The 26,602-nt window shown below is 49.5% G+C and overlaps 4 protein-coding genes across 6 annotated transcripts in view; 2 read left to right on the forward strand and 2 right to left on the reverse strand.

Annotated features, from left to right (window-relative positions):
- The window catches only part of LOC118078482 (zinc finger protein 883-like), a 277,980-nt gene that overhangs the window by 41,277 nt on the left and 210,101 nt on the right, over positions 1-26,602 (reverse strand). The window contains exons 1-3 of one of the 3 annotated variants that reach the window (XM_060274073.1): positions 3,273-4,919; positions 2,985-3,066; positions 2,650-2,732 (exon numbers count right to left, since the gene is read on the reverse strand). The exons of the other annotated variants lie outside the window; for them this stretch is intronic. Coding sequence (XP_060130056.1) covers positions 2,650-2,732; positions 2,985-3,066; positions 3,273-3,674 — 567 coding nt within the window. The 5' untranslated portion in view covers positions 3,675-4,919. Of the gene's footprint in view, positions 1-2,649; positions 2,733-2,984; positions 3,067-3,272; positions 4,920-26,602 lie in introns of those variants that run through there. 3 annotated transcript variants of the gene reach the window in all.
- On the reverse strand, positions 7,849-13,736 carry LOC118084893 (olfactomedin-4-like). The gene is made up of 6 exons (XM_035114986.2): positions 13,631-13,736; positions 12,774-12,848; positions 12,163-12,318; positions 11,136-11,348; positions 10,696-10,837; positions 7,849-8,760 (listed from the first exon to the last, which is right to left on the reverse strand). Exons 1-6 carry the CDS (start codon positions 13,724-13,726, stop codon positions 7,979-7,981), a joined length of 1,464 nt encoding a protein of 487 aa, XP_034970877.1. The 5' UTR covers positions 13,727-13,736; the 3' UTR covers positions 7,849-7,978.
- Positions 17,357-18,310, forward strand: LOC118085039 (olfactory receptor 52B2-like). The gene has a single exon (XM_035115295.2). The coding sequence runs from the start codon at positions 17,357-17,359 to the stop codon at positions 18,308-18,310; it is 954 nt and encodes a 317-aa protein (XP_034971186.2).
- On the forward strand, positions 22,294-23,265 carry LOC118085041 (olfactory receptor 52B2-like). The gene has a single exon (XM_035115302.2). It carries the CDS (start codon positions 22,306-22,308, stop codon positions 23,263-23,265), a length of 960 nt encoding a protein of 319 aa, XP_034971193.1. The 5' UTR covers positions 22,294-22,305.

Consider the following 26,602-nt stretch of genomic DNA (forward strand, 5'->3'; position numbering starts at 1 on the left):
TAGCTGCTCAGCCTCCTACCGGATTATCGTTAAATGTTAAAGCTGAATTTACTTGGTAGAGTAAATTGATGGTGGCAGCCTATCAGAACTTCTTAGGGTAACCGGGTACAGCTTAGTCATCCTCAGAGCGGGTGCCCTGTCCACCTCTGGAGAGAGGTTAGGGGGTGCAAAGGAAAGGAGAGACGAAAGGTGCCCGGTGCTCTAACACGACAAACACCATAAAAACAGGATTTCTTCCCTTTGCAAAGTAAGCTCAACAACTTTGAGCTGATCCTCAAAAATGGAGCTTTCCCCCTTTGCAAAAAAGCTGCACAACTGTGAGCTGATCCCCCCCAAAACGGGGTTTTTCCCATTTACAAAAGAAGCTGCACAACTGTGAACTGATCCCAAAAACCCCTAGTGCTTTCCCCCTTTCCTCCTCTAAAAATTAGGTGCATCTTATGGTCAGGTGCGTCTTACGGAGCGAAAGAATACGGTAGTAATAATAATACAAAAACAACAACAACTATTCTTATCACTGCTAATACTACCTGAGATTCAATTAGCCTGCCTCTTCTGACAGAATCTACTTATCTTTCCTAACAACTCTGAAGCTGACATTTAAGATGACCTGGGAAGTTAAAGAACAGCCCAACTGTGGTATAAAGAGGCAGAACTGGAGGAAGATTCTTCACAGAAAAAACCTGTAATTTACTGTTCATTGTGGGGGTGTTAGGTTCCTAGGTGTTGTAGGAGGCGCTGTTGAGCTCTGTGAAAAGATATGAGGTTGGTCACATAGAGGTATTTTTTGAATTTCCAGGCAGATATGACCACCCCACAGGGAGCCTTACCAAGAGAGGCCACGATCCAACAATTCTCCTCCATGACGTCCTTATGCAGAGCTCTCTGGTCAGGATCCAGCAACGCCCACTCCTCGTCCGTGAAACGAACAGCGACATCTTCAAAGCACACTGGACCCTAAAAGAAAAAGGGAAATATCCTCCTCTGTGACAGCAGAAATATGATCTGCTACACAATGCTCTGTTGTTTCAATAGGACTGATTTGCTGCACATTTTAATTATGGGTACCTATTTTAACGCTGTAATTATTCTGCGTTTTAACTATGGGTATTTGTCATTGTGCAAATACAGTAGGTTTTCCAAGTCATTCTGCCTATGTAAGCCTTCCAGTTTCCCCGATGGAAGGATCCACTTTCTCCTCTCAACCTGAGCTGCTCTGGGAAGGTTCCCTCCCAATGCCTTAGAGTCAAATTCAAGGGGTTCATGGGGGCATGGAGAGGGGGAGGAGTGGGGGGCAGGCCCCATTTTGCAGTGCATGGGGCTGGTTAGGTGAATCTTGGCCACTATTTTTAATCGTCTGTCCACTGCTTAGAGGCCTCTTTTAGCATTCAATGATCAATATAGAAGTAAAATAAGCCTAGTTTGGATGGCCATCTGTCTTGGATGATCTTGCTAAGAATCCTGCAATGCAGGGGGTTGGACTTTATGACCCTTGGAGTCCCTTTCAACTCTAGGATTCCATGAAACCTGCAACTACAGATGAATCCTACTGGCGGCATTCAAAAGGCTGGTGTCACAGTTATCTAGGCAGGAAATCCTACAGTTCACAGCTGGAGTTTACTCTTTCTTAGCAAGAAGACAATATTCAGAGACTTGGCTGTGTGGTTCTGTCCAATTGCATTGCCTATCAATTAATGGACTAGTTTCTAGGTGGACGTTTAGTGGGGTGCTCTTATCTCTTCTGTCAAGGTCATGCTGACTATAAGAAGCCAGAAGGAACTTGGATTTCACTTTCTCTTTCTATCTTTCTTCTGGTGTTCTGTACATAGTATATGTTAAGGTTAAGGCTAAGTGTTAAGGTTTGGACTTATAATCGGTTTAGGTAAGTTTAGGTGAAGTCTGCTGCAACTGGATTTCTTATGCACAAGGCCAATCCTGAATGTTTTGGATTTGTGACAATTATGATCATTTGCCTTCAATAGCAGTTAATCTCTGCCGGATGAAATACAATGGCCTCTGGTCTATTTTTGGGAATCCTGTAACGTGTTCAGGTTTTTCCTCTGCTAACTATACATTGGAATTCTGCTCTGGTACAATATTGAGTCGAATTCAATGTCAGGGTCTTCCTTCACGAACTCAGCTGCCGAGAGTGAAGGCCCCCAGCTCCCCAGAGCTTTCCAAGTCCCCTCCTCTCTGGGGTTTCTTGAAAGCGATCCAAGAGTGCTCCAGGGTGCAGCCTGCCTTTGCTCCTCCATTGTCAGACATCTCCTGGATCTGAGAGACAAGCAGGGAGGGTGGCTTCTGGCAGAAGGAGAGGGAGCCACCGGTGGCTCCTCCTTCTCCTGACTCACCTCTGCCTCTCCACCTCCCTCTCGCCTCCTTCCTCTTCTGCCTGTGATTCTGGACTGCATTCTGCCACAGAGTCTCCCAGCTCACTAAGCCCTGTTACCCCTTCAGCTTCTGACACCTCCTCTTCCCAGGCTTCTCCCTCTGACCGCTCATCCTTATTCCACTTCCACTCCTTGGGCTCTGAGCCATCTTCCCTTCCTGGTTCCCCGGCTGCTTCCTCCCACCATTCCTCTGTGCCCAACCAGTCCATGACATTGCTCAATCCCTCAGACTCTGTCCCCACAAGGCGCTTTCCCTGACCTGATCTGGTTCCACAGATGCTGTTTCCCTTCTGCCCCCATGAAAAGACAAATAAGGAGGTCTTGCCAGCATCATTCCGTCACCTGCAAGAGAGAAAAGGTAAGCAGGAAGTCAGGAGTCCCTGCTTCTCTCACAGGTGAAACAGGGCATCTCTAACCACAGATGGGCCTTTGAGAAAGCCTGACCTGCTGAGTGCAGTTGGAGGTTTGTGCCCTCCTCTGAACACTTGTTCCCAACTCCCCCCCCAAAAAAAGGACTAGAAGAAATGAACCCACAGATTAATTGGAAAACCAACAGAATGAGTCCAAACTGAGAATAGCCACCACCCTCCTTACCCAGTGGCCTCTCTCTGGTGTCAAACGGAGGCCTCTCTGCCTCAAAGGTATCCAAGTCCATTTCTGCAAAGAGATTCTTTCCCTAAAAAAGAAACAAGGATTCAAAACAGATAATGAATTACAAAAAATATTAGAAAGAGAATGAGAAAGACAGAAGCCTTAAGGATGTTAGATCTCATTCCATGGAAGCTTTCTCAGAAAAAGGATGGGCCATCAGGAGAGCATTATGGGATGTTCTCTGTCCTGTTTGGAGCCCCTTGGAAGTATCCAGAGGAAAGTCTCTCTCACCTGCTTTCTCTCCTCTGCCTGACTCAGGAGGAAACCTTCGGCCAGGGCCACCGCCTGGGAACTGGTCTCCGCTCCGCATTCCCTCACCCAGCTCTCCATCTCCGGGGGAAGGACAGCCAGGAACTGCTCCAAGATCACCAGGTCCAGCATCTCAGCTTTCGTGTGCCTTTCTGGCTTCAGCCATTGATGGTAAAGGTGATAGAGTCGGGTGCAAACCTCGCGGGGTCCTTTGGCCTCCTGGCAGCAGAACTGCCTCAACTGCTGGGTCTGCACCTCTGAGCGGAAGGCGTCCTCCTCACCCAGGATCTTCTGCACAGAGTTTTCCCAGAATCCCCCACTGCTCCCAGTTTGGATGGCATGGCCTCTTCCTGCTTCAGGGCCAGCTGAGTCTCGGTCATCCATCTGTGCTCTCAGGAAGCCTCTGCGAGATCGGAAGGAATCTGTCTGAATGAGAAGCTCTAGCAAATCCTACAAAACAAATACATTACTGTATTCTGTTACAAAAGTTGTAGAATATCAGGAGAAGAAAAAGGTTCCCTGAGCAAGTATGGATGAGTCTTGCTGGGAACCAGTGTAGGACTGCACCACAGCCCAGACTCCAAAAAGAAAGAGGAGGAAGAGGAGAAGAAATAAGTCTCTAGCCTTCTAGCAATGCAAAATGTGGAGGCAAGTGAAGGGAAGTCTGTGAGATGAACCAGCCTGGTGTCTCCTTCCTTCCAGTCAATGCATGAAGTCAGAACTGATTGACAAGGGAGTCATTGGTGCCTAGTGAAAAAGGACTAGGTCTGTTGAGTCGGAACCTCCTTTCTTGTAGCTTGAAGCCATGGGTTTGAATCCTACCCCCAAAACAGGAGAAAACAAGCCTGCTCCCTCTTCCATGGGACATGGCTCACCTGGAGGCGGTTGGAGGATGGATGGCGGCTAATGGATGGAGGATGAATCCTGACAAGAAAGAAGTACTGTTTTGGGGGGACAGGGGGCAGGCGGGTGTTGGGGACTCCCTGGTCTTGAATGGGGTAACTGTGCCCCTGAAGGACCAGGTGCGCAGCCTGGGAGCCATTTTGGACTCACAGCTGTCCATGGAGGCACAGGTCAATTCTGTGTCCAGGGCAGCTGTCTAACAGCTCCATCTGGTACGCAGGCTGAGACCCTACCTGCCTGCAGACTGTCCCGCCAGAGTGGTGTATGCTCTGGTTATCTCCCGCTTGGACTACTGCAATGCGCTCTACATAGGGCTATCTTTGAAGGTGACTCGGAAACTGCAATTAATCCAGAATGCGGCAGCTAGACTAGTGACTGGGAGTGGCCGCCAGGACCACATAACACCGGTCCTGAGAGATCTACACTGGCTCCTAGTACGTTTCCGAGCACAATTCAAAGTGTTGGTCCTGACCTTTAAAGCCCTAAATGGCCTCGGTCCTGTATACCTGAAGGAGCGTCTCCACCCTCATTGTTCAGCCCGGACACTGAGATATAGCACCGAGGGACTTCTGGTGGTTTCCTCACTGCGAGAAGCAAAGCTACAGGGAACCAGGCAGAGGGCCTTCTCGGTGGTGGCGCCTGCCCTGTGGAACGCCCTCCCACCAGAGGTCAAATAAATAAACAACTCCCTGACATTTAGAAAACATCTGTAGGCAGCCCTGTTTAGGGAAGTTCTAAATGTGTGACATTTTAATGTATTTCGATTTTTGTTGGAAGCTGCCCAGAGTGACTGGGGAAACCCAGCCGGATGGGTGGGGTACAAATAAAAAATTTGCAGCTCCTCCTACCCTTCCTCCTAAAGCTTGGCTTGATCTCCTTGCTTGGCCTCCTCTGCCAATAAGGGGGCGGTAGAAGCATCCAGAAAGAAGAGAAAGGAAGAGGTTTTTGAGCAACCATTCCTACATGTTTCCTCTCTTGTACAATGACGCTGGCCCACGTCACACAGAGCAAAAGTCCTACTGATAACCTGATTTAAAGAAGCTAGATTTCTATCTGCTAGATTTCCCAGGGGGCTCTGAATAACCCCCCCTCCCGCCGCCAAAAAAAAGATTGGGAAGCTCTGATCTCAAGGAAGGAGGCAATTTCTGCGACCTCGCCCCTCCCTAGCAGGACCCCCTCCCCCCAGGCTTTCCCCCCACATGAGCCCCCCTCCCTCCCTGCATCCCTGCGACCCCCCCCCTTCTCCCCACTGCACCCTCTGGGGGAAGAAGAGACTCACCAGATCCACGTGGAGGAAAGAGGGCGAAGCAGCTTTTGCAGGAGAGGAAAGCAGGAAGAGGAGGGAGGGGCTTTTCCTCCGGATGACCTGGCCCCTCCCCCGTGACTTCCTGTCCTCTCTAGGAATGCAGCTCAGTTCCCTTTAACCCTTGCAAAGCCGAGTCCGCCCTGCTCAGCCCTCTTGCACAATCCCAGAGATGCTTTTCTTGGAGGGAGGGGACCCTCTTGGTTGGTCTCTGATCCGCTCCCTCCCTTGGCCAGAAACTGGAGGAAGAGGTTGCAGGCAGGGAAAAGGGGTTTGCAGGAAGCAAGGAACCTCCTCCTAGCATGGGAGGGATAGAAGGGAACGCTCAGGGTCATCTATTCCAACCCCCTGCAAGGCAGGAATCTCAGCTAAATCATTCAACCTCTGCTCAAAACCTCCAAGGAAGGAGAGTCCTCTGGGTCCATTATTTTGGGTGCTCCCCTCTAGAGCAGGAGAAAAGAAACTGTCTCCCTCTTCCATGGGTCAGCCCTCCAGATCTTGAGAGGTGACCTCACCTGGAGCACTGTGTCCAGTTCTGGGCACCACAGTTCAAGAAGGATACTGACAAGCTGGAACGTGTCCAGAGGAGGGCAACCAAAATGGTCAAAGGCCTGGAAACGATGCCTTATGAGGAATGGCTTAGGGAGCTGGGTATGTTTAGCCTGGAGAAGAGAAGGTTAAGGGGTGATATGATAGCCATGTTCAAATATATTAAAGGATGTCATATAGAGGAGGGAGAAAGGTTGTTTTCTGCTGCTCCAGAGAAGCGGACACGGAGCAATGGATTCAAACTACAAGAAAGAAGATTCCACCTAAACATTAGAAAGAACTTCCTGACAGTAAGAGCTGTTCGGCAGTGGGATTTGCTGCCAAGGAGTGTGGTGGAGTCTCCTTCTTTGGAGGTCTTTAAGCAGAGGCTTGACAGCCATCTGTCAGGAATGCTTTGATGGTGTTTCCTGCTTGGCAGGGGGTTCGACTGGATGGCCCTTGTGGTCTCTTCCAACTCTATGATTCTATGATTCTATCATGGATGCTTTAGCTGAGATTCCTGCATTGTAGGGGGTTGGACCACATGACTCTTGGGCTGCCTTCCAACTCTACGATTCTGTGATCCAGGGTCACTATCCTGCTTTGCTATTTAGCCTTTGAGACAGAGCCTGCCAAACCATCTCCTTAGATGGTGCTTTATGGGCTGCAGTTCCTTTACTGCCACCATCCCCTTTTCTCTCTCCTCCCGTGTCCCTGTTCGCCCTTTCCACCCTTCCTCCCCAGTCACCCTCCATCTCTTCTGCCCTCACCTCTCACCCCCATTTCTGCCAGCTCTCAAATTTTTGCCCTGAGGTGTCTCTCTCTCCTTCACTAGCACTGGATTCCTCCGGCCTCCTCTCCCAGCTGGCTTCTTATCTCTCCCATGATAAGGCATTGCCTTCCTCTTGGGTCTCATAACTCACACACCCCCCCCCCACACACACATGAAAGTAGGGAGTTCTGATGGTGGTAGAGGGTTCCTAGGACAAACCCATGCATTCAAATGTAGCTCAACTGCCCCCTAGGGATTTACACAGCCCTGGCATAAACCATGAATAGATAGCTGTTCAATGTTTTGTTTCTAGATATGCTTCCCCACGTTTTGCTCACAAATGCTAACTGGCCACCTTTCCAACGTAACTGCAGTGTTGTTCGGAAAGTAGAGGTAGCCTTTAAGCATGGCTGCATAGACTTAAAATAAAAAAATTCCTTCAGTAGCACCTTAAAGACCAACTAAGTTTTTATTTTGGTATGAGCTTTCGTGTGCATGCACACTTCTTCAGATACCTGAAGAAGTGTGCATGCACACGAAAGCTCATACCAAAATAAAAACTTAGTTGGTCTTTAAGGTGCTACTGAAGGAATTTTTTTATTTTACTTCGATCCAGACCAACACGGCTACCTACCTGCATAGACTTAGTTTACATCAGAAATGAGGTGTGTCTCACCCTTGGACAAAACAACAGTCCATCTTGGTAAAAAGGTCAGATTCCTCTGGTCTCATATTCCTGTGAGGCTTTAATTACAGACCTTTTCTTCCAGGAAACACCTAACCAAAGATGCTGTCTCTCTCAGTACCTTTGTATTGCATGGAACTCTGTACATGCTCTGAAACCTAAGATTCTGCTCAAGCTAGAAAGATGTAGCTAGGCTGCCATCCTCAACCACATACCTGGGAATACTGTAAACCCCAGTGTACTCAGCGGGTCTTACTTTTGACTCAACACTGACACTCGTTGACCCAATGATTGCAATGCCTGAAGGACATACACACCATTAATGTTTGCAGTTAGAATTTACTTTGATCCAATTTTACATCCACATTTCACTTGTTTTTTTTTAATTGTAATAATGGACATGATTGGTCAGCAGAGAAGATTGCAAAGAGAAAGACATTTCAGAAAGGGAAGCTAAGAATCATAGAATTGTAGTGTTTCCTTCATGGAGAGGCTAGCTAGAACACCAGATTGTAAGAAACCAAGAAGCCATCATTGTACAGGTACAGTTTGTGGTCTGTTGGGTGGTAGTCAACGCCCCGCACTGTACCAAAAGGCTTCTCCAGCACTACGCTAACCCGGCCCTCCTTCCCCGTGTTTGTGTCAAATGTATAGAAGATCTCCTCTTGCTGCGTGTTCAGAGACCGAGTAACGTACAGGACTCCGCAAATGATGAAGGCACTTGTCACAGATGGCTTGTACTGCCGTGTGAACCAGGTCTTCTGCAACTGGAGGGTGTCCTCGTTTATCTTGCTAATCACGATGTTCCCTGTGTTTGCCTCTGTGGAATAAATGGCCCACAACCCACTTTCATCCACAACCAAGACTATATCTTGCCAAGCCGTCCCTGCATAAGAAAAGCGGTTGTTGTAGACAGCGCCTGTGATCGTGCTTTTCAAAACCACAGAGCCAGAGTTCAACTCTAATTTATACATCTGATTGGTGTTGTAGTAATTAAAGTACAGAAAATTCTTGTATACTGTTGCTCCACTTCCTTGCCCAGATAGACTAAGTCTCTTAGATGCTCTATAAAATAATAGGTTTTCATAGGATGAGTAAAGATCAATTGTTTGCATGTTCCTTTCATTACTCATTGGGGCCACCCAATAGGCTTCACTTGTAGGGCTGCCTGGGGAGTAGCCTTTGCCCCAGACACCATACGGGTAGGTAGACCCTCTCCAGTTCCAGCTGTGGAGGTGTGGCTTGCTGATGTTCACAAGGCCACTGTGGTTGCAGAAGCCTAGAACCAAACAGAGAAAGAGAAGAGGATTTGAAACTACGGTACTGGGAGGTATGAACATGGCGAGAGAAACAGGAAGCCTTCACATTGTGGTTTAGGGTAAAAGTCTGTTAGGCTTTAAGAAGTCTCTTTTCAAGACTCTTCTGATTAAGTCAATGCATTTGAGCTGGAGAAAAACCCACCAGCTAGGCACTCTTGTAAGCACTCTTGTAAGGAGTGTGGTGGAGTCTCCTTCTTTGGAGGTCTTTAAGCAGAGGCTTGACAGCCATATGTCAGGAATGCTTTGATGGTGTTTCCTGCTTGGCAGGGGGTTGGACTGGATGGCCCTTGTGGTCTCCTCCAACTGTATGATTCTATGATTCCTTCCCAGTAAGTACTTAAGGTGAAAGCCAGGTGGCCATCTGCCAGGGATTCTGGAGTTTGCTTCTTGCTCTGCAGATCCTGCAATCTGCATGTGGTTGGACTGGGTGACCTCCAAGGTACTTTCCAAGGTGCTTTGGGGGAAAGGCCACAGCTCAATGGCACAACATCTGCCTTGCAAGCCGAAGTTCCCAGGTTCAACCCCCAGCTTCTCCAAGAAGGGTTGGGAGAGACTCCCTGCTAGGGCTGGGGAAGACCTGGTTTTCAACATCTAGATATATCACCCCCTAAATATACCAATATATCACAATGTCTGAAATAAGCATGGAGTGTGGTGGAGTCTCCTTCTTTGGAGGTCTTTAAGCGGAGGCTTGGCAGGCATATGTCAAGAATGCTGTGATGGTGTTTCCTGCTTGGCAGGGGGTTGGACTGGATGGCCCTTGTGGTCTCTTCCAACTCTAGGATTCTAAGCTGATGGAAAGGGTGTTTCTACTGCCATTCAGAGGTTAGCAGCTTTTATAGGGGTGACAAAGTCATTGCAACTCATTTAATAAGGAACCAAAAGAAACTCGCTTTGCAGGAAAAACACAGGAAAGGCAGCATTACTGGTGAAAAACCTCAAACATCCCATACTTCCTTCACCTTTTCACCCACTTCATGCTGACTCTCCACTCCACAAGGGAAGCCCATCATACCCTATGACAGGCCCAGATCCTTGCAGGCCTCAGACACATACACTATGCTTCCACCATGTAGAACCTATTTATGGTGCGTTCGTCCTCCACAGCCTCCAAAAGGCTTATGTGGAGATGAGATAGCAACAGATATAGAATCATAAAGTAGTAGAGTTGGAAGGGACCACAAGGGTAATCTAGTCCAACCCCCTGCAATGCAGGAATCATCTGCCCAATGTGAGGCTCGAACCCATGACCTTGAGGTTAATAGCCTCCTGCTCCACCAACTGAGCTATCCAGGGGGGTATCTTTAAACTACCTATAAACCAGCCATATGAGACCTGTAAGGGGGAGGGCTTACAGAGAACAGCCCCCCCATCCGAAGCAGCCCGTCTCCCAGCAGTCGAGAGAGCGAAGGGTCTGATGGGGGGAGTCAGGAAACGGAAAGGGAGCGCCAGGGCTCTGGCAACATCCAAGAGCCCCTGCTCCATAGGCAGGGAGAGAGGGAGGGAGGGGGAAAGAGAGGACAGGAATCAGTCAGATCGGAGACCCTTCCCCCCCCCCCGACACCGGAATTGAGGAGGCGGAGGAAAGGGAGGCGCTTCACAGTTCCGAGGCTTTTATGTTGGTCTAAAACGCGGAGGGGGGCAGTGCGGGAATCTGACTTGGAGTAAGGAGACATGAAACCAGCAGCTCGTTACACTGTAAATAATGTGCACTAATAAAAGATTCTGAAAGACAAGCATGTGGAAGGTCGTTACTCAAGCGTAGTCACAGCAACCCTGACAGCACCCATGAAGGTGCTCCAATCCTCAGGCTTCCCTCACCCCAAAGTCCCAAGCAGTGTTGAGGGCCTCCACTGTCTCCCCCCCCCCACGACTGTCTTAGAAGCCCTGCTGACCTGGTGGAACCAGATGACCAGAGCTTGGCTCTTCACATTCCTTCAGCCGTTGCTTCAGGGCCAGGATCTCCCGTCGGATGGCCAGGACATTGTTCTTGTCCAGGTTCTCCAGATGAGACACCATCAGGCTCATGTTCTTAATCTGAAGAGAAAAGGAAGGAGGATACAGATCTGGTGAAGATCACGCTGCCCTCCAGATATTGTTGGGCTGCAACTCCTGTCTTCATCTCCTGGCCCCTCCCCACTGGCAACCCCCTTTCTCAACTCGGGAACAACCTGAATTAATACAGGCACACTGATGTCCCTCTGCCTTTCTAAGACGTGCCCTTTTATTTTATTTAAAACATTTCTATGCTCTATTTGGGTTTTTTTATATTTCCCAAAAGATAAAACCTATCAATCCATCTGTCTGTTTGTCTGTCTGTCTGATCCAGCCTCACCTCCACATAGAGCTGTTGGACCACCACATTGCTCTCTCCCATGGAGGCCTTCAACTGGACCACTAGGCCCTCCATCTCCTGGATCTCCAGCTTCAGGACCTCAAAATCCAGCTCCGTGTAGGAGGTTTGGCTCTTGTGCATCTCCTCCACCCGTTGGGTGAGGTTGAAGAGCTTATGGCCATAGACATCGACAATCTTCATATACTCGGTCACCTACAGGAAGAGGGAGGAAGAGAAGCCAGGCAGGGAGAGAAGGGAAAGAACTGATGAGCACCCCCTTTACTGAAGTGGCCCATTCATGTTCTCCTCCCACTCTTAAATTGAAGCAGCTCCCTCCTCCTTCTTTTCTCAAGATTTCACATGAGGAGAGCTTCTTTTGCTCTGGTGTTCAAGGCTAAGCACAACTGGAAAACTAGACAGTCTGGAAAATCATGGAAGCATTTGAAGAGTGGACATGGTGAGGACGGAGGAACTATGGAAGGAGAGGAGGAGAGAGGCCTGCTTCCAAAAAGAGGCAGAAGTTTCTCCAAAAGAAAGAGGGGTCCTAGTGGGATCGTAGAGTTGGCCTATTCAGTCTTGTTTTGAGTGACAACTGCTCCAGACTGCAGCACTTTCTCCAGCAAAGCTGTCTTAATCTTAATAACCAACTACTTGACTTGCATAATTTATTTCACCCCTAGAATATGGTCTTGTTTGGGGAAGAACTGGGGGCAGGAATAAGCATGGAATGAACAAATGATACATTAACCCAGGAAATTTGAATATGAGAAAAGAACTGCAAGTCATGCCCAGTGGCAGATTTTGCTTTATTGGCTCATCATAGAATCATATAATTGTAGAGTTGGAAGGGACCCCAGGGGTCATCTAGCCCAACCCCCTGCAATGCAGGGCTCAAGACACAATGGGTTGATCTTATACATTGCACCACAACCTCCTCCATTTCATTGGGAATGGAATACCAGTTTCTTGGCATTTAGTCGTTAAGAAGGCCCAAGGCCTGCATTCCTAAAATCAAGTCCGCATTTACCTTGGAAAGCTCCTTGTTGAACCTCTCAGAGAGCGACCGTGCCAGCCCTTCGAGGGCCTCCACCCGCTGGGCAGGGAAAGCGTCTTCTTCCGGCAGGAACACAGAGCATTGGCATATCCCGTGATTGTCCACGGAGCCATTGACACGTGAGACCAGCTGCAAGAGCAAGGAGGGCAAGGGGTAGGAACACCCAAGGAGTCCTGCGGCAGCAGTTGGATGAGGGCAAATACAGGGAGGCCCCCTTAGCACAGCATGCTGTTCTTCTCCCAGTGGCCAACCAGGTGCCCCAACAGGAAACCTACAAGTAGAGCTCTCTCCCCACCTGTGATTCCCAGCAACCGGTGGCTTTTGATTTGCTGTCCAAAAGCGAAACAGAGGTGGGTGGTTTGCAAAGAAGTACCAAGAGTGCTTTTTCTTGATGTCAGCAATGCTACTCAACCTGTTCTCCTCACCCCCCCGCCCCTCTCACTGTTTCCAAAATTATCTGCCCATGGCTTCAGTTTGCGCTTGACTCTCATGAGAGTTCAAGGCAGAACCTCCTCAGCGTCAACCCATCTCTCTGTGCCCTCAGGTAAGACACATCTCCATTGAACAGCAAGATTGTTTCCTACCTGGGAGGCAGTGGGAGGCAGTGTCGCTCTCCAGCTGGGCAGTCGGGGAAAGACGCTCAGAAATGGGGCTTCTGTCTACCAGAGGAAAACACAAACATCACACGGGAAGTTATTTCAAGTTTCTGAACAGCCTTCCAAGGGAAGCCCATGCACAGCACATTGCAGTAGTCTAATCAGGAGATTGCCAGAGGGTGGATCAGGGTGGCAAGGCAGTGATGGGAAGTAGTCAATGTGGCATTGAGAAGTAGAACACCAGCTGCTGTACTATGGGACTTCCCCGCTTCCCTCCCCCTCTGCACCCCCTAAATCTGTTCTGGGGGTTCCTTCAACACCCCAGAGCATATCTGGGGATGGTGTGGGGCACCCATGGGGAGAGAATAGGGGAGGAGGTCCTTTAGTTGACTACCCCCCAGTGTCTTGTTCCAAAGTAGGATGTGAGCAAGGGATCCCTAAGACCTTCTGGCTGGATTGCGGGTTCCTTTTTAAACCTTGCATGTTCACATAGCACTTTTGTTTTAGAATCTTGGATGCTTTAAGACCTTCTGGTTTATTTTTACACAGCACCTCGATCTCTGAGCAGTGAAAGATTCCAGGGAGGTTCCAGTTGCTTAGCTAAATTTGGTCTCCTTCGAATGGTCAGTGGAGACAGTGGTGTCTTTAGGAAATATGGTTTTATTTAAACATGTATACAACCGGAGAAACCTCAGCCTTAACACCTCAGCGGATCTTGCTTCCCCCTCAGTCACAGCTTTGGATCCAGCACAGAGCAAGCCGGTCTCTGTGTCTCCAGCCCCTTCCTGTTTTCTGTCTATTGTGTCTCCTTTCTCTCCCCTTGTCCCATGGGACCCTCTCCTTACCTCACTTTCTGCAGGAATGTCGGTGGTGCTCATGCTGGCCAAACAGATGCCATGGATGAGGAGGAAGAGCAGGGACCTTGACGTTGGGCCACCCATCTTCTCCGCAGTCCGCCGATGTTGCCTTGTGGAACTGGAGACCAAACCGCTAATTTATAGTCATTTCTGGGATTGTCCCTAATCAATAAATAGTGTTTCCTTGTTGAGATTGTGCTTATGTCAACACTGCAGGTTACGAAGCTAGCAGGTGGTAGATGGGTCCAAAATTTTATTGACGGCCATAAATTGACACATGGAATTATGTGCACTGCCAATGCCATCCGTCCAGATCTGACAGGATCCAACTGGTTCCAGCACTCTGCCCAAGGGCCGCCGTCCTGCTCTCCTGTGGTTTGGGCAACTGCATCATTCTATCAAGTGGTAAGGAGATTTGGCCACATCTCAGGTGTGCACATGTGGCAGAATGTGTGACAAATTTGCAAGCTGTTGGGCTATAAGGCAAGCTTTAATGTGGCACCTCCAAAAGATAGGAGAGCAGTGGGCAGTGCCAGATTGAGGAGAATGCAAGTCCTTGGAAGCTGGGAGACTGTGGAAGAGCAGGCAAGGTCCTTCTGTCCTGCCCTTTGCTTGGGAGGTGGCATTCTGTGCACCCTCACCAGGGGAGACTTGGCTTTCCCAAGTTCAGTTGCCCCACACCAACCTGGGCCCATCCAAGCTGGCCAGCGGGGGCAATAAAATGTCCAAGAAAGAAGATTCCACCTAAACATTAGGAAGAACTTCCTGACAGTAAGAGCTGTTCGGCAGATGGCCCTTGCGGTCTCTTCCAACTCTGTGATTCTATGATTCCTGATCTGGCTAGTGTATACAAGGCGCTCTATCTACCAGAAGGAATTGCTAAAACCCAAACCTGGCCAAGAGGGAGGGTGTGAGGTCTTGGCAGAGATGCGTGATTGAATCCTGACCCTTAACTTATTATTCCTCTCAGTTTTGAAAGCAGCAGAAACTGGAGCTGAACCGTGGCTCATTCCCCCCCCCTCCCATTAAAGCAGAGAAGTGTTAGTGTGCAATAAGAAAACAACTAAGCCTAGCATTTCTGTACAGTAGCTCTGGATTTCACTTGCAGAACTGGGGAGTGTGAGTAGGGACCTCTTTGTGGGACGCTCTGTTGCCTTTGGACACAGGAGTGCCTGCTCAGCCCTGAAGCTCTCGGGATAAATGATGTCCCTCCCCTTTCATTTACTGGAACCGACTCTCTCCCTCTGGACTTCTGCTGTCTGCAGGCCTCCTTCAGGGACTCTGAGGTAGGGAGGAGGAGGAGGAAGAACATAAATCCCCCTGGTTTGCTGACCTTCAGTGGTTGCCTTCTTGTGAAGTGCTCTGGAGGAGCCGCTTTGAGGTCCATCTTCCATCAGGGCAGCAAAGTCCCGGATTGTACTCTTTATTGCCTTATGCTTGCTAAAAGCAGGAAAACGTTGCATGACCTTTTCGGTGACTGAGGTAAGGGGAATGATAGAATCATAGAATCATGGAGTTGGAAGAGACCACGAGGGCCATCCAGTCCAACCCCCTGCCAAGCAGGAAACGCCATCAAAGCATTCTTGACATATGCCTGTCAAGCCTCTGCTTAAAGACCTCCAAAGAAGGAGACTCCACCACACTCCTTGGTAGCAAATTCCACTGCCGAACAGCTCTTACTGTCAGGAAGTTCTTCCTAATGTTTAGGTGGAATCTTCTTTCTTGTAGTTTGAATCCATTGCTCCGTGTCCGCTTCTCTGGAGCAGCAGAAAACAACTTTCTCCCTCCTCTATATGACATCCTTTCATATATTTGAACATGGCTATCATATCACCCCTTAACCTCCTCTTCTCCAGGCTAAACATACCTGGTTTATGAGAAGCTACGGAGAACAGGAAATGCCCCGCCCCACCCAGCGCTTTCCTGGGTCAACTCCGTAGGCCATCTGTACCAAGGAACTGGTAAAGTAGAGTTTATATTGTTTTTCTTTGGGTCCTGCATTTGCTGTAAATGCACTTCTCATCTGTTTCTGATCCAAACAAAGTGGCTGGATCAAAGGCATGAGCCCCGCAGCCCATGCGAGGATTAATAAGGAAAAGGGTTGGGAATTAAGGGGACGCTCTTGTAATGCCATTTTATGAATTTACTTAGCAGTGCCATAGGGTGTACAGATCCAGCCACCTCCCCTTGAAAACGAGGTTGCAAAGTTGGAAAAGGTCCAGAAAGGGGTGAAGAAAATGAACTGGGAGATGCGGCAACAACTTCCCATATTTGGAAAGGTTGCAGGAGGATTCAGGACTTTTTTAGTTTAGAGCAAAGATGAGGAAGAGGCAACATGGTGGAAGTTTCTTAAATTGTGCCTGGCCTGGAGAAAGTGGACAGAGGAAGGTTCTTCCCTCTCTCTCCTAACACTGGAAGTCGCAGGCACCCAATGGAGCTGAATGATGGAATATTCAGGACGGGGGTGGGGGTGGAGAAAGCCCTTCTTCGTGCACATAGTTAAACTGCGGAACTCCCTCCCACAGGAGGCAGTGATGGCCACTAACTTGAATGGCTTTAAAAGAGGACTAGACAAATTAGTGGAGGAGGAGGAGAGGACTATCCATGGCTACTAACCAGGGTAACAGTCTTCTGCCTCCATGGTTGGAGGCAGCCATGCTTCCGAATCCCAGTTGCTGGAAACCACAGGACAGGAGACGGCTTTTGTGCTCGGATCCTGCTTGCAGTTTTCTCACAGGCATCTGGTTGGCCGCTGCAAGAACAAGATGCTGCCCTAGATGTTTAGGGGCACTCCAGCATTTGGTGTGGGTAGCAGGAGAGGATATATTCTTTAAATATTATACTTCCTAACTCACACGAGTGAATTTATTTATACAGCAGAGTAAATTCCCCCTTTTACACAGGAGGAAGTTAGTTGCAGATTTGTTAGAATTTATTGTCGCTTAGTCATTTAGTCGTGTCCAACTCTTCGTGACCCCATGGACCATAGCAAGCCAGGCACTCCTGTCTTCAAGAATCTATTATTCTACAATAATAATTTCTGTTATTCCTGGTAAGACTGCTTTGATTCCCTCCTAAAAGAATAAAGACACAACGGTCTTATTTTAATAAGAAGTTTACTGAAGTTTACATTCAGTTCACAGTTGGATCCCTGAAGGTAGGCTTTAGCATAGAGTTAGAATAGATGGTTTGAGTCCGTCCCATATGGGAACTGATCCCACATGCTGCTGGCTGAGAGCCAGCAATGCCGCCCAAGAGAAGAAATGGCATCAAAAGAGAGAAGGTGGCTGCGTGACTGGACCTTTTGTGGGGTCTGGAAGGGTCACGCCCACCTACCTGGTCACATGCAAAGGAAGGATGCTCCAGACCAGGTGGAACAGGAAGTCCTCCTGGCTGGAGCAACATCCCCCCCTGGGAGTCCACTCTAGGCAAACAGGAAATGTTGTATTTGGCTGCTTATGTTGGATGCTAATGGAAGGTTGAGCAAGCGGGCATTCTGCAGTCTCTTCTGCCTCAGACCTCCCAACGTACCTCAGCCGACTCACAGCTCAGTAGTGGGAGGACCTGGGTGGGAGCAGAATGTGTGAATGTGTGTCCACAGAGCATGCGCTGGATGCTTCTGGGCAGGGGGAGGCAGTGGCTGCTCACCTGGCTGATGCTTGCACTTCCTCCTGTTTTCTCACAGGGCCACCAAGAGAGAAACATCTCCCCACCATGGCAGCTGTCAATCGCTCCAGCTTCACCATCGCCAAGTGCATCCTGGTTGGCGTGGAAGGCCTGGAGGAATCTCAGATGTGGATCTCCATCCCCTTCTGCTTGATGTTCCTCCTGGCTCTTCTGGGCAATGGCCTCCTCCTCCTCGTCATCGCCAAGGAGCGCAGCCTTCATGAGCCCATGTTCCTCTTCCTGGCCATGCTGGCTGTGGCCGACGTGACTCTGTGCACCACCACCATGCCCAAGACCCTCGGCATCTTCTGGTTCCACGCCCGGGAGATCGCCTTTGGGTCCTGCGTCACCCAGATGTTCATCATCCACTTCCTTTTCGTAGCCGAGTCGGCCATTCTCCTGGCGATGGCGTACGACCGGTACGTTGCCATCTGCGACCCGCTGCGCTACGCCACTGTGCTGACGCCCTCGTGGATCCTGAGGATCTTGGCAGCTGCGGTGGTGAGGGCCTTCTGCCTGATGGCCTCCTTGACCTTCCTCCTACTGCGGCTGCCCTTCTGCGGCCGCAACGTCATTTCCCACACCTTCTGTGAGCACATGGGCATCGTTAGGCTGGCCTGCGCCGACATCACGCTCAATATCTGGTATGGGCTGACCGTGGCTCTCTTGACCACGGGGGTCGACACGGTTTTGATCGCCGTTTCGTATGCTTTGATCCTCCGTGCCGTCTTCCGCCTCCCGTCCAGAGACGCTCGGGCCAAAGCCCTGGGCACCTGCGGCTCCCATGTCTGCGTCATCCTGATGTTTTATGTCCCAGCCTTCTTCTCCATCTTTGCGTACAGGTTTGCAGCCAACAGCATCCCTCGCCCCGCTCACATCCTGCTGGCCAACGTCTTTGTCACTGTGCCCCCTATGCTGAACCCCATTGTCTATGGGGTGAAAACCAAGCAGATCCGTGAGTGCCTGGTTCAGCTGTTCTGGCGGCCTGGGAAGTGGCGCTGAGGATTCCAGGCACGTGTTCAATTATTTTATTTTATTTTTGCCTGTTGTTGTTGTTGTTGTTGTTGTTTACAATCAAGCACTGTGTAAATTTTATAAAATAAATGAAATGAAATTTAATTGGGATGGAGCTGTTGCTCAATCTGCAGTATCAACAAACCACCACATCCTTTTTACCGGTATTACAACTGGGTTTTTTGCTGATTTTTTCGTGCAATTGTCAATAGAAAGACAGCTTAAAATGCAAAAGGTATGACTAAAAACAACATTAAAAAAATCAACAAAATGCAGGATAATGAGACATCATAAAGGAATTTTTGCATACACTGTACATGAAACCCGCTTCAGATTGGAATTGGATAAATTATAACCCACTGGTTTATTACTGTTATTGCAGCTATTTCATTACTAATTGTTTCTCTGAAAGAGTCAGATTGTAATGGGTCAAAAATTATGATGCTGATAAGACGCATTCATACAAGCCAGACCATATTATATGCTGAAGGCACATCTATAGGCTTCATTATCCGTTTGTACAATAAAATCATGCCCAATAGCATGACAATGGTTGTGATCTTTTTATTCCCTTGTCCCCTTGGTCTTATGAGAGCATTTTTCTAATAGTTCCGTTCGCCACACTGCATATCCTACCCACGCCATGGGTAGGCAAACTAAGGCCCGGGGGCCGGATCCGGCCCAACCACCTTCTAAATCCTGCTCACAAATGGTCGGGGAATCAGCGTGTTTTCACATGAGTAGAACATGTGCTTTTATTTAAAACTCATCTCTGGGTTATTTGTGGGGCATAGGAATTTGTTCATCCCCCCCCAAAAAAATATAGTCTGCCCCCCCACCAGGTCTGAGGGACAGTGGACCGGCCCCCTGCTGAAAAAGTTTGTTGACTCCTGAGTCCTACGCTCAGAATGGTGTCTGTTCTGCAGCCTCTCATCAGCAGGCGGTACTAAAGAAAAGCTCCCTGGGCAATTGCTGAAGGTGGGAAATTGAGGACCTGCAGGGTCTCAGCACCCCTCAAAGGCAGCGCATGACCCTGCCATCACCCTGTGCCAATAACTCTCCCTGCTCTCTCCCTCTCTGACCTCTGCTCTTCTCCACAACCACATTTCAAAATTCATGGAGGGGGAAAGGGCTATTGATGACTCCTAGCCAGGATGGCTCTGCTCTGCCTCCACGTCTGGAGGCAGCGATGCTTCTGAATGCCAGTTGCTGGAAAACACAGGAAGGGAGAGGGCTCTTGAATCCTGCCTGAGGGCTTCCCATTGGGGCAACTCGTTGGTTCCTGCCTGCGCACTTTTTCCAGAAAAAGACCTGCCAGAACTCACCACGAACTTCTCCCTTGTTCTCTTATAATGGCCATGGCACCCACCCGAGAGGGGCCGGAACTGAGTTCCAGCTGAGGGGGGTGGGGAACAACCCTAGTTACTTTGAGAACAGGATACTGGACTAGATGAACCACTGGCCTGATCCAGCAGGCTCCTCCTAGGTTCTTATGTAGGTATCCTGCCTGGATGCCACCTTTGCCTGGCACTCTCTTTCGCCAATCCTTGGTGCTCGTCTCTCCCTCCATCGCACAAGGGCTCTGCTGGCAGCCTTAGGGAGAAGGTGTTGGCACGGACAGGGAAAGTCAAGGGTGGGGTGGGGGGTGGGCAGGGGTTTCCATGGCAATCTGGAGGACTCCCATCCCTTGGCATGTGAACGCCAAAGCAGCAGGCAGGAAGGAAGGAAAGAGCTCAGCCAGGTCCTGTTAATCTTTAATTCGGAGCCTGGATGCCCCAATGCTGGAATTCCCAGTCCGGAAGCATTGAGACCAGCATTTCTGCCCGTTCTCTTCCTAGCAAAGACACTTCCTCACCTCCTGCTGCTCAAGGTGAGCCAGCTGGCCTTCGCCCACGAAGGAGAGTCCCTGAGAACATCCTGAAAGTAAGTGCTGCTTCTTCCTTTGCTTTCATGCCCAGAAAACTCAAGGTGCTTAAACAGCTGCCCCTCGGGCTTGTTCTATCCTCACCGCAACCCTGCAAGGTAGGCTTAGTTTTTCTGTCAGGCATGGCAGAGGTCCCAGGACACTGGCAGAGCTCTCACATTCCCTTCCCAAAGCCCAGTGCCTTACTTACCGGTTTTGGAAAGGGCACCGAATGTTGTTGAGGGCCACAGAAAGGCCACCCTTGGGCTGCGTGTTGGACTCCCCTGAGCTAGATGGACCAAGAGGCTGGCTCCCTATCCGTTAGCTTCCTACATTCCTATGTTTGGTGGAGAGAGGATGACTGGCCCGAGATGGGGAGCAGACAATTCTTGGCCCTGAGAAACAGGGACCTGGGGCACCAGGGTTCAGATCCCCACTTGGCCGTGAAGGTCGCCCACTGAGCAATGACAGTGCAGCGGCACCGAGATCCTTCCCGTTGTGGCTCTGCTGCCAACTGATGAGGACACTCAGGGCAGGAACAAACTTCTGCGAGGCTGCGCTGTGTGTGGCCCTGGGAATGGAATGTAGGACCATGAAAGCATCATCGTTTGTCACGTGCAATGATGGGATTAGTCCTGAGCTATGGAGAGACCTATTCAAAGCCACCTTCTGGTGCTGGGTGGAGTGAAGGGCTGGACTCAAGCCTGGCTGAATTAACCGAGAAAGCAGAGTTTGCCTTCCTTGCATGAGGACCTCAGAAGAGTCCGGCAGCTGAAACAGGCCTAAGAGACCCAACTAGACGCTGCACAGAGAAGCAGGCCAAGATGGCAACATGGGGGCCCCAAGGGAGGCTTATAATTCTCCTAGGATTTATTCTTTGTGCCTCTCAGTGACCGGGGTGGGGGGTGGGGTAAGAGGGCAGGGAGTGCAGAACTTGTGCCTTGGCCCTGTTTCCAGGACACGTCTAGAACAGCCTGGGGCACCCAAATAATTATTTCGTTAATCATTTTTAAAAGCTGTGCAGAGAACTGAACACGTAAATGCGTCTTGTGCTTCTAATTTCTGGACATCCCTCCCTCCCTTCCAAAAGGCTTGCCCAAAGGCTGCCTCTGCTCCCTGATGTAACAACAGGTTGTGTGTGTGTGTGTGTGTGTGTGTGTGTGTCTATCACTGGGGTCAGAAGCAGCAGGTGGGGAAATACCAAGCGCCAAGAGAGCCCAGAGGTGTGAGAAGGTCCAAGGCGAGACCAAGATTGGCAGCTATCAAAAGAAAGCTTGTAGCTCTGAGCAATCAGGATCAGGAAGCTCTTCACACTGGCTTTCCACAGAGCTACCAATTTGGCTTGCTGAAAGAGAGTAACAGAATCATAGAATTGTAGGGTTGAAAGGGACACCAAGAGTCATTTAGCCCAACCCCCTGCAATGCAGTTGACCATCCAACCTCTGCTTAAAAGCCACCAAAGAATGAGAGTCCACTGCCAATAGGCTTTGACAGTCAAAAAGTTCTTCCAAATGTTTAGCCAGAATCTCCTTTCTTGTCATTTGGATCCATTAGTTTGGGTCCTGCCCTCCAGAACAGCAAAAAGCCAAGCTTGCTCCGCCTTCCATGTGACAGCCCTTCAGATATTTGGCTAAACATCCCCAGCTGTTCCTCATAAGGCTTGGTCTCCAGACCCCGGATCATCTTGGTTGCCCTCCTCTGCACAACTTGAAAATATCCTTCTGAAACTGGGGTGCCCAGAACTGGACACCAGAGTCAATGTGGGGCCTCACCAAGGCAGAATACAGGGGTGCTATTACCTTTTTTTAACCAAATAATTTTTATTAGTTTTCCAATTTTGTAAACAAATTCACAACAAATTAATTCAAATTTAACACAAATTTAAAGATTTGCATTACACACACACACACACCCCTTCCAAGATGCTACTTCTCCTTCCCTCTGTTACTGCTTACACTCCAGTGGTGCTATTACTTCCTTGATGTGGTCCTGTGGGCTATTGGTTTTGTAACATTTCTCTCTTTCTCTCTCCCTAGGAGCAGGAGACACCAGCGGAGAAGACCTGTCGCCTCCCGTCATCATGGCTGCTCTCAATGACAGCAGCTTTGACCCCGTCACATTTGTCCTGACCGGCATCCCTGGCATGGAGGAATCCCACGTGTGGATTTCTGTCCCCTTCTGCCTCATGTACGTGGTGGCCCTCCTGGGGAACTCGTTCCTCCTCTTCCTCATTGCCACGGACCGCAGCCTTCGCCAGCCCATGTGCCTCTTCCTGGCCATGCTCTCTGTGGCGGACCTCCTGCTGTCCACGGTCACCGTGCCCGAGATGCTGGCCATCTTCTGGTTCGGCTCCAGAAAGATCTCCTTTGACGCCTGCATTGCCCAGATGTTCTTCACCCACTTCAGCTTCATCGCGGAGTCCACCATCCTGCTGGCCATGGCCTTTGACCGCTACGTGGCCATCTGCGACCCGCTGCGCTACATGGCCATCCTGACCCCTTCGGTGATTGGGAAGGTGGCCCTGGCAGCCGTGGTCAGGGGGCTGTTCATCATGTCCCCACCCATCTTCCTCCTCAAGAGGCTGCCCTACTGCGGCCACAGCACCATGCAGCACACCTACTGCGAACACATGGGCATCGCCCGCCTGGCCTGCGGAGACATCACCATCAACATCTGGTACGGCTTCACGACCACCCTCCTGTCCTCAGGGGTGGACGTGGTGCTCATTGCCTTGTCGTACGGCTTGATCCTCAAGGCCGTCTTCCAGCTCTCCTCCAAGGAGGCCCGCCTCAAGGCTCTCCGCACCTGCGGCTCCCACATCTGCATCATCCTGATGTTCTACATGCCCGCCTTCTTCTCCTTCCTCACCCACCGCTTTGGCCACAACATCCCCAGCTGCATCCACATCCTGCTGGCCAACCTCTATGTCATTGTTCCTCCCATGCTCAACCCCATCGTCTATGGGGTGAGAACGAGGCAGATACGGGAGCGAGTCTCCCATGTGTTCTCGCGGACAGGAAGGGGGAGGTGCTGCTGCTAGGCGGCAGTGCTTGGAGCATCAGCCCCCCCCCCTGAGATATGCCTGAGATATGAAGACCCTCCTTCATGAGAGAAGGAAGGTGGGCTGCTGAGAAATTGGGTGAGCAGGAAGCTAAGGTGAAATTCTTACCTGGCTCTCTGCTCTCAGTTTCATAGAGCTGGGAAAAGTCCAGAAAAGGGCAACCGAAATGATCGAGGGGTGAAATGACTCCCCAACAAGGAAATGTAGCAGCTTTTGTGACTTTTTAGTTTACGAAAAAGAAGAGTAAGAGGTGCCATGATAAAATTATATGTGGCATGGAGAAAATGGATAGGGAAACGTTTTTCTCCCTCTCACCTAACGCGATGGAGATCTAATAAAGCTGAATGCTGGAAGATTCGTGGCAGATAAAAGAAATGACTTTTTCGCGCAGAGTTGAACCGTGGAACTCACGCCCACAAGATGGAGTGATGACCACCAACCTATAAGAGGATTAACCAAATTCACGGAGGAGAGGGCTATCCATGGCTCTGCTCTGCTTGCACAATCAGAGGCCCCCATGCCTCTGAATCCTGGTTGCTAGAAACCACAGGTGTGGAGAGGGCTCTTGAGCTCGGATCCTGCTTATGGCTTCTCATTAGGATACCTGGTCAGCCACTGTGAGAACAGAACATGACACAGACCTAAGCCGGCGATACTGAAAGTCCGTCGTTGGGAAGCATCGTCGTTAAGTGGTAGAGCACCTGCTTGGAATGTAGAAAACTTAAGGAACTGGGGGGGGGGGGAGTGTCACGGAGTTCAGAGAATCCCATTTTATGGTTTTGACATTGTTTTTGTGTACAATTTTCTTTGTTTGTGGTTGTTATTGTATTGGTTATTGTGTGTTTTTGTTTTGTTTTTGTTATTTTTGTTGAAAATTTAATAAAAAATATTATATATATAGATAAAAGAAGGCCCCCGTTTCAATTCCCAAGGGCACTTCCAGGCTGAAACCCATGACAGCCACTTCCAGTTGGGGCAGCAGAAGGAACAACCCTGAGCTGCGTGGCACAATGGTGTGACTCAAGAGAAGGTAAAGGTAAAGGGACCCCTGACCATTAGGTCCATTCGCAGATGACTCTGGGCTTGTGGCGTTCATCTCGCTTTACTGGCCGAGGGAGCCAGCGTACAGCTTCCAGGTCATGTGGCCAGCATGACAAAGCCGCTTCTGGCGAACCACAGCAGCGCGCGGAAACGCCGTTTACCTTCCTGCCGGAGCAGTACCTACCCGTATATTTCGGTGTATAAGACGACTGGGCGTATAAGACGACCCCCAACTTTTCCAGTTAAAATATAGTTTGGGATAGACTCGCCGTACAAGAAATACGACCCGGCGTATAAGATGACCCCCGACTTTTGAGAAGGTTTTCCTGGGTTAAAAAGTAGTCTTATACGCAGGAATATACTTGCACTTCATGCTTTCGAACTGCTAGGTGGGCAGGAGCAGGGACCAAGCAAAGGGAGCTCACCCTGTTGCGGGGATTCGAACCCCCAACCTTCTGATCGGCAAGCCCTAGGCTCTGTGGTTTAACCCACAGCGCCACCCGCGTGGCGACTCAAGAGAAGGCAGCTTCTAATGTTGAATCGGTAGCCGGGTGATTTTCTGGGCGGACCCACACTCTACATTCAAAGCACATTCAACACCCATTGAAAGCACATGACTCCCCCCAAATAATCCCGGGAAGCGTTGCTTGTGAAGGGTGCCTTGCAAAAGGGAAACCTCAAGAGCTCCGGTTGTAACAGTTGAGTTGAAAAGGACCCTGGCAGTACATTCAAAAACAGCATGTTGGCTTGGGTTTTAGTTTCAGGACGTTCTTCACAACTCTGACATTTTGGATGTGGTGGGAACCTTTGGGGAATGCGAGGGGGGAATTCTGGACTGGGGTCAAATGGATGGATGGGCCTTTCAGCTTATGCTAAAATGTGGGCTACATGAAAATATAACCAATAAGATGCAACACACCCATGCTCTTTTATTTTATCTGTTTTTATTGTGTTTTATTTTATTTTATTTCGTAATTAAATTTGTATACCGCCTTCCCTCCAAAGATCACAGGATGGATCACAGCATAAAAACAGAAAATGAGAAGGCAAAATACATAATAAAACAAACACAACCCAGCAACCCCCCCCCAAACACACGTAAAAGACCATAGAATGTTAATGAGCCCAGGGCCTGGTTGAAGAGGGACGCTTTCTCCTGGCACCTAAAGGTATGTAACAAAGGCACCCGGCGAGCCTCCCTGGGGAGAGCATTCCACAAGTGGGGAGCCATTGCAGAAAAGGCCCCGTTCTCGTGTTGCCGCCCTCTGGACCTCTTGTGGGGGAAGCAGATGAGGAAGAGTCTCAGCTGATGATCACGGGGTCCAGGTCAGTTCATAGGGGGAGAGGTGGTCCTAAGCCCTTTGCGCCTCTGTCCATATGGTGTACACCAGGTAAGAAAGCGAGGGAATTCGGGTTGACATTTCTATTTGATCCACCTTGTGTTCAGCATGCTGGCAGTTACTGCAGTATTTTCTTTTCCAGATCTGTATAAATATTTGTTCAACCTCAAAAATACCCCGCTGTACTTATGCTGCATGTCATACTCCAGATCTGCATTGACACTGGATAAAACCTTAGAAATGTAGGGTTGGAAGATACACCAAATGCCATCTAGCCCAACCTCCTGCAATGCAAGAATCACAATAGTAATGACCTCCAAGGAAGGAATCATAGAGTTGGAAGAGACCACAAGGGCCATCCAGTCCAACCCCCTGCCAAGCAGGAAACACCATCAAAGCATTCTTGACATATGTCTGTCAAGCCTCTGCTTAAAGACCTCCAAAGAAGGAGACTCCACCACACTCCTTGGCAGCAAGTTCCACTGCCGAACAGCTCTTACTGTCAGGAAGTTCTTCCTAATGTTGAGGTGGAATCTTCTTTCTTGAAGTTTGAATCCATTGCTCCGTGTCCGCTTCTCTGGAGCAGCAGAAAACAACCTTTCTCCCTCCTCTATATGACATCCATAACCTCCCAAGAGAGTCCTTTCCACAGCTCCAACTGTTAGAAAGGTCTTCCTCAAACTTAGTCAGAATCTCCTTTCTTGTAACTTGAATCCGTTGGTTGCAGTCCTACCCTCTAAAGCAGGAGAAAACAAACTTGCTCCCTCCTCCATGTGACAGCCCTTAAGATATTTTAAGATGTCTCTCCTATCCCTTCTCAGCCTCCTCTTCTCCAGGCTAAACGTCCCCTGCTCCCTCATAAGGCTTGGTCTCCAGACCCTCAATCATCTTGGTTGCCCTTCTCTGTTATCATCTTTCTCTCATTGTTGGGGGAG

Source organism: Zootoca vivipara, chromosome 4, assembly GCF_963506605.1.
Source record: "Zootoca vivipara chromosome 4, rZooViv1.1, whole genome shotgun sequence".
Lineage (NCBI taxonomy): Eukaryota > Metazoa > Chordata > Lepidosauria > Squamata > Lacertidae > Zootoca > Zootoca vivipara.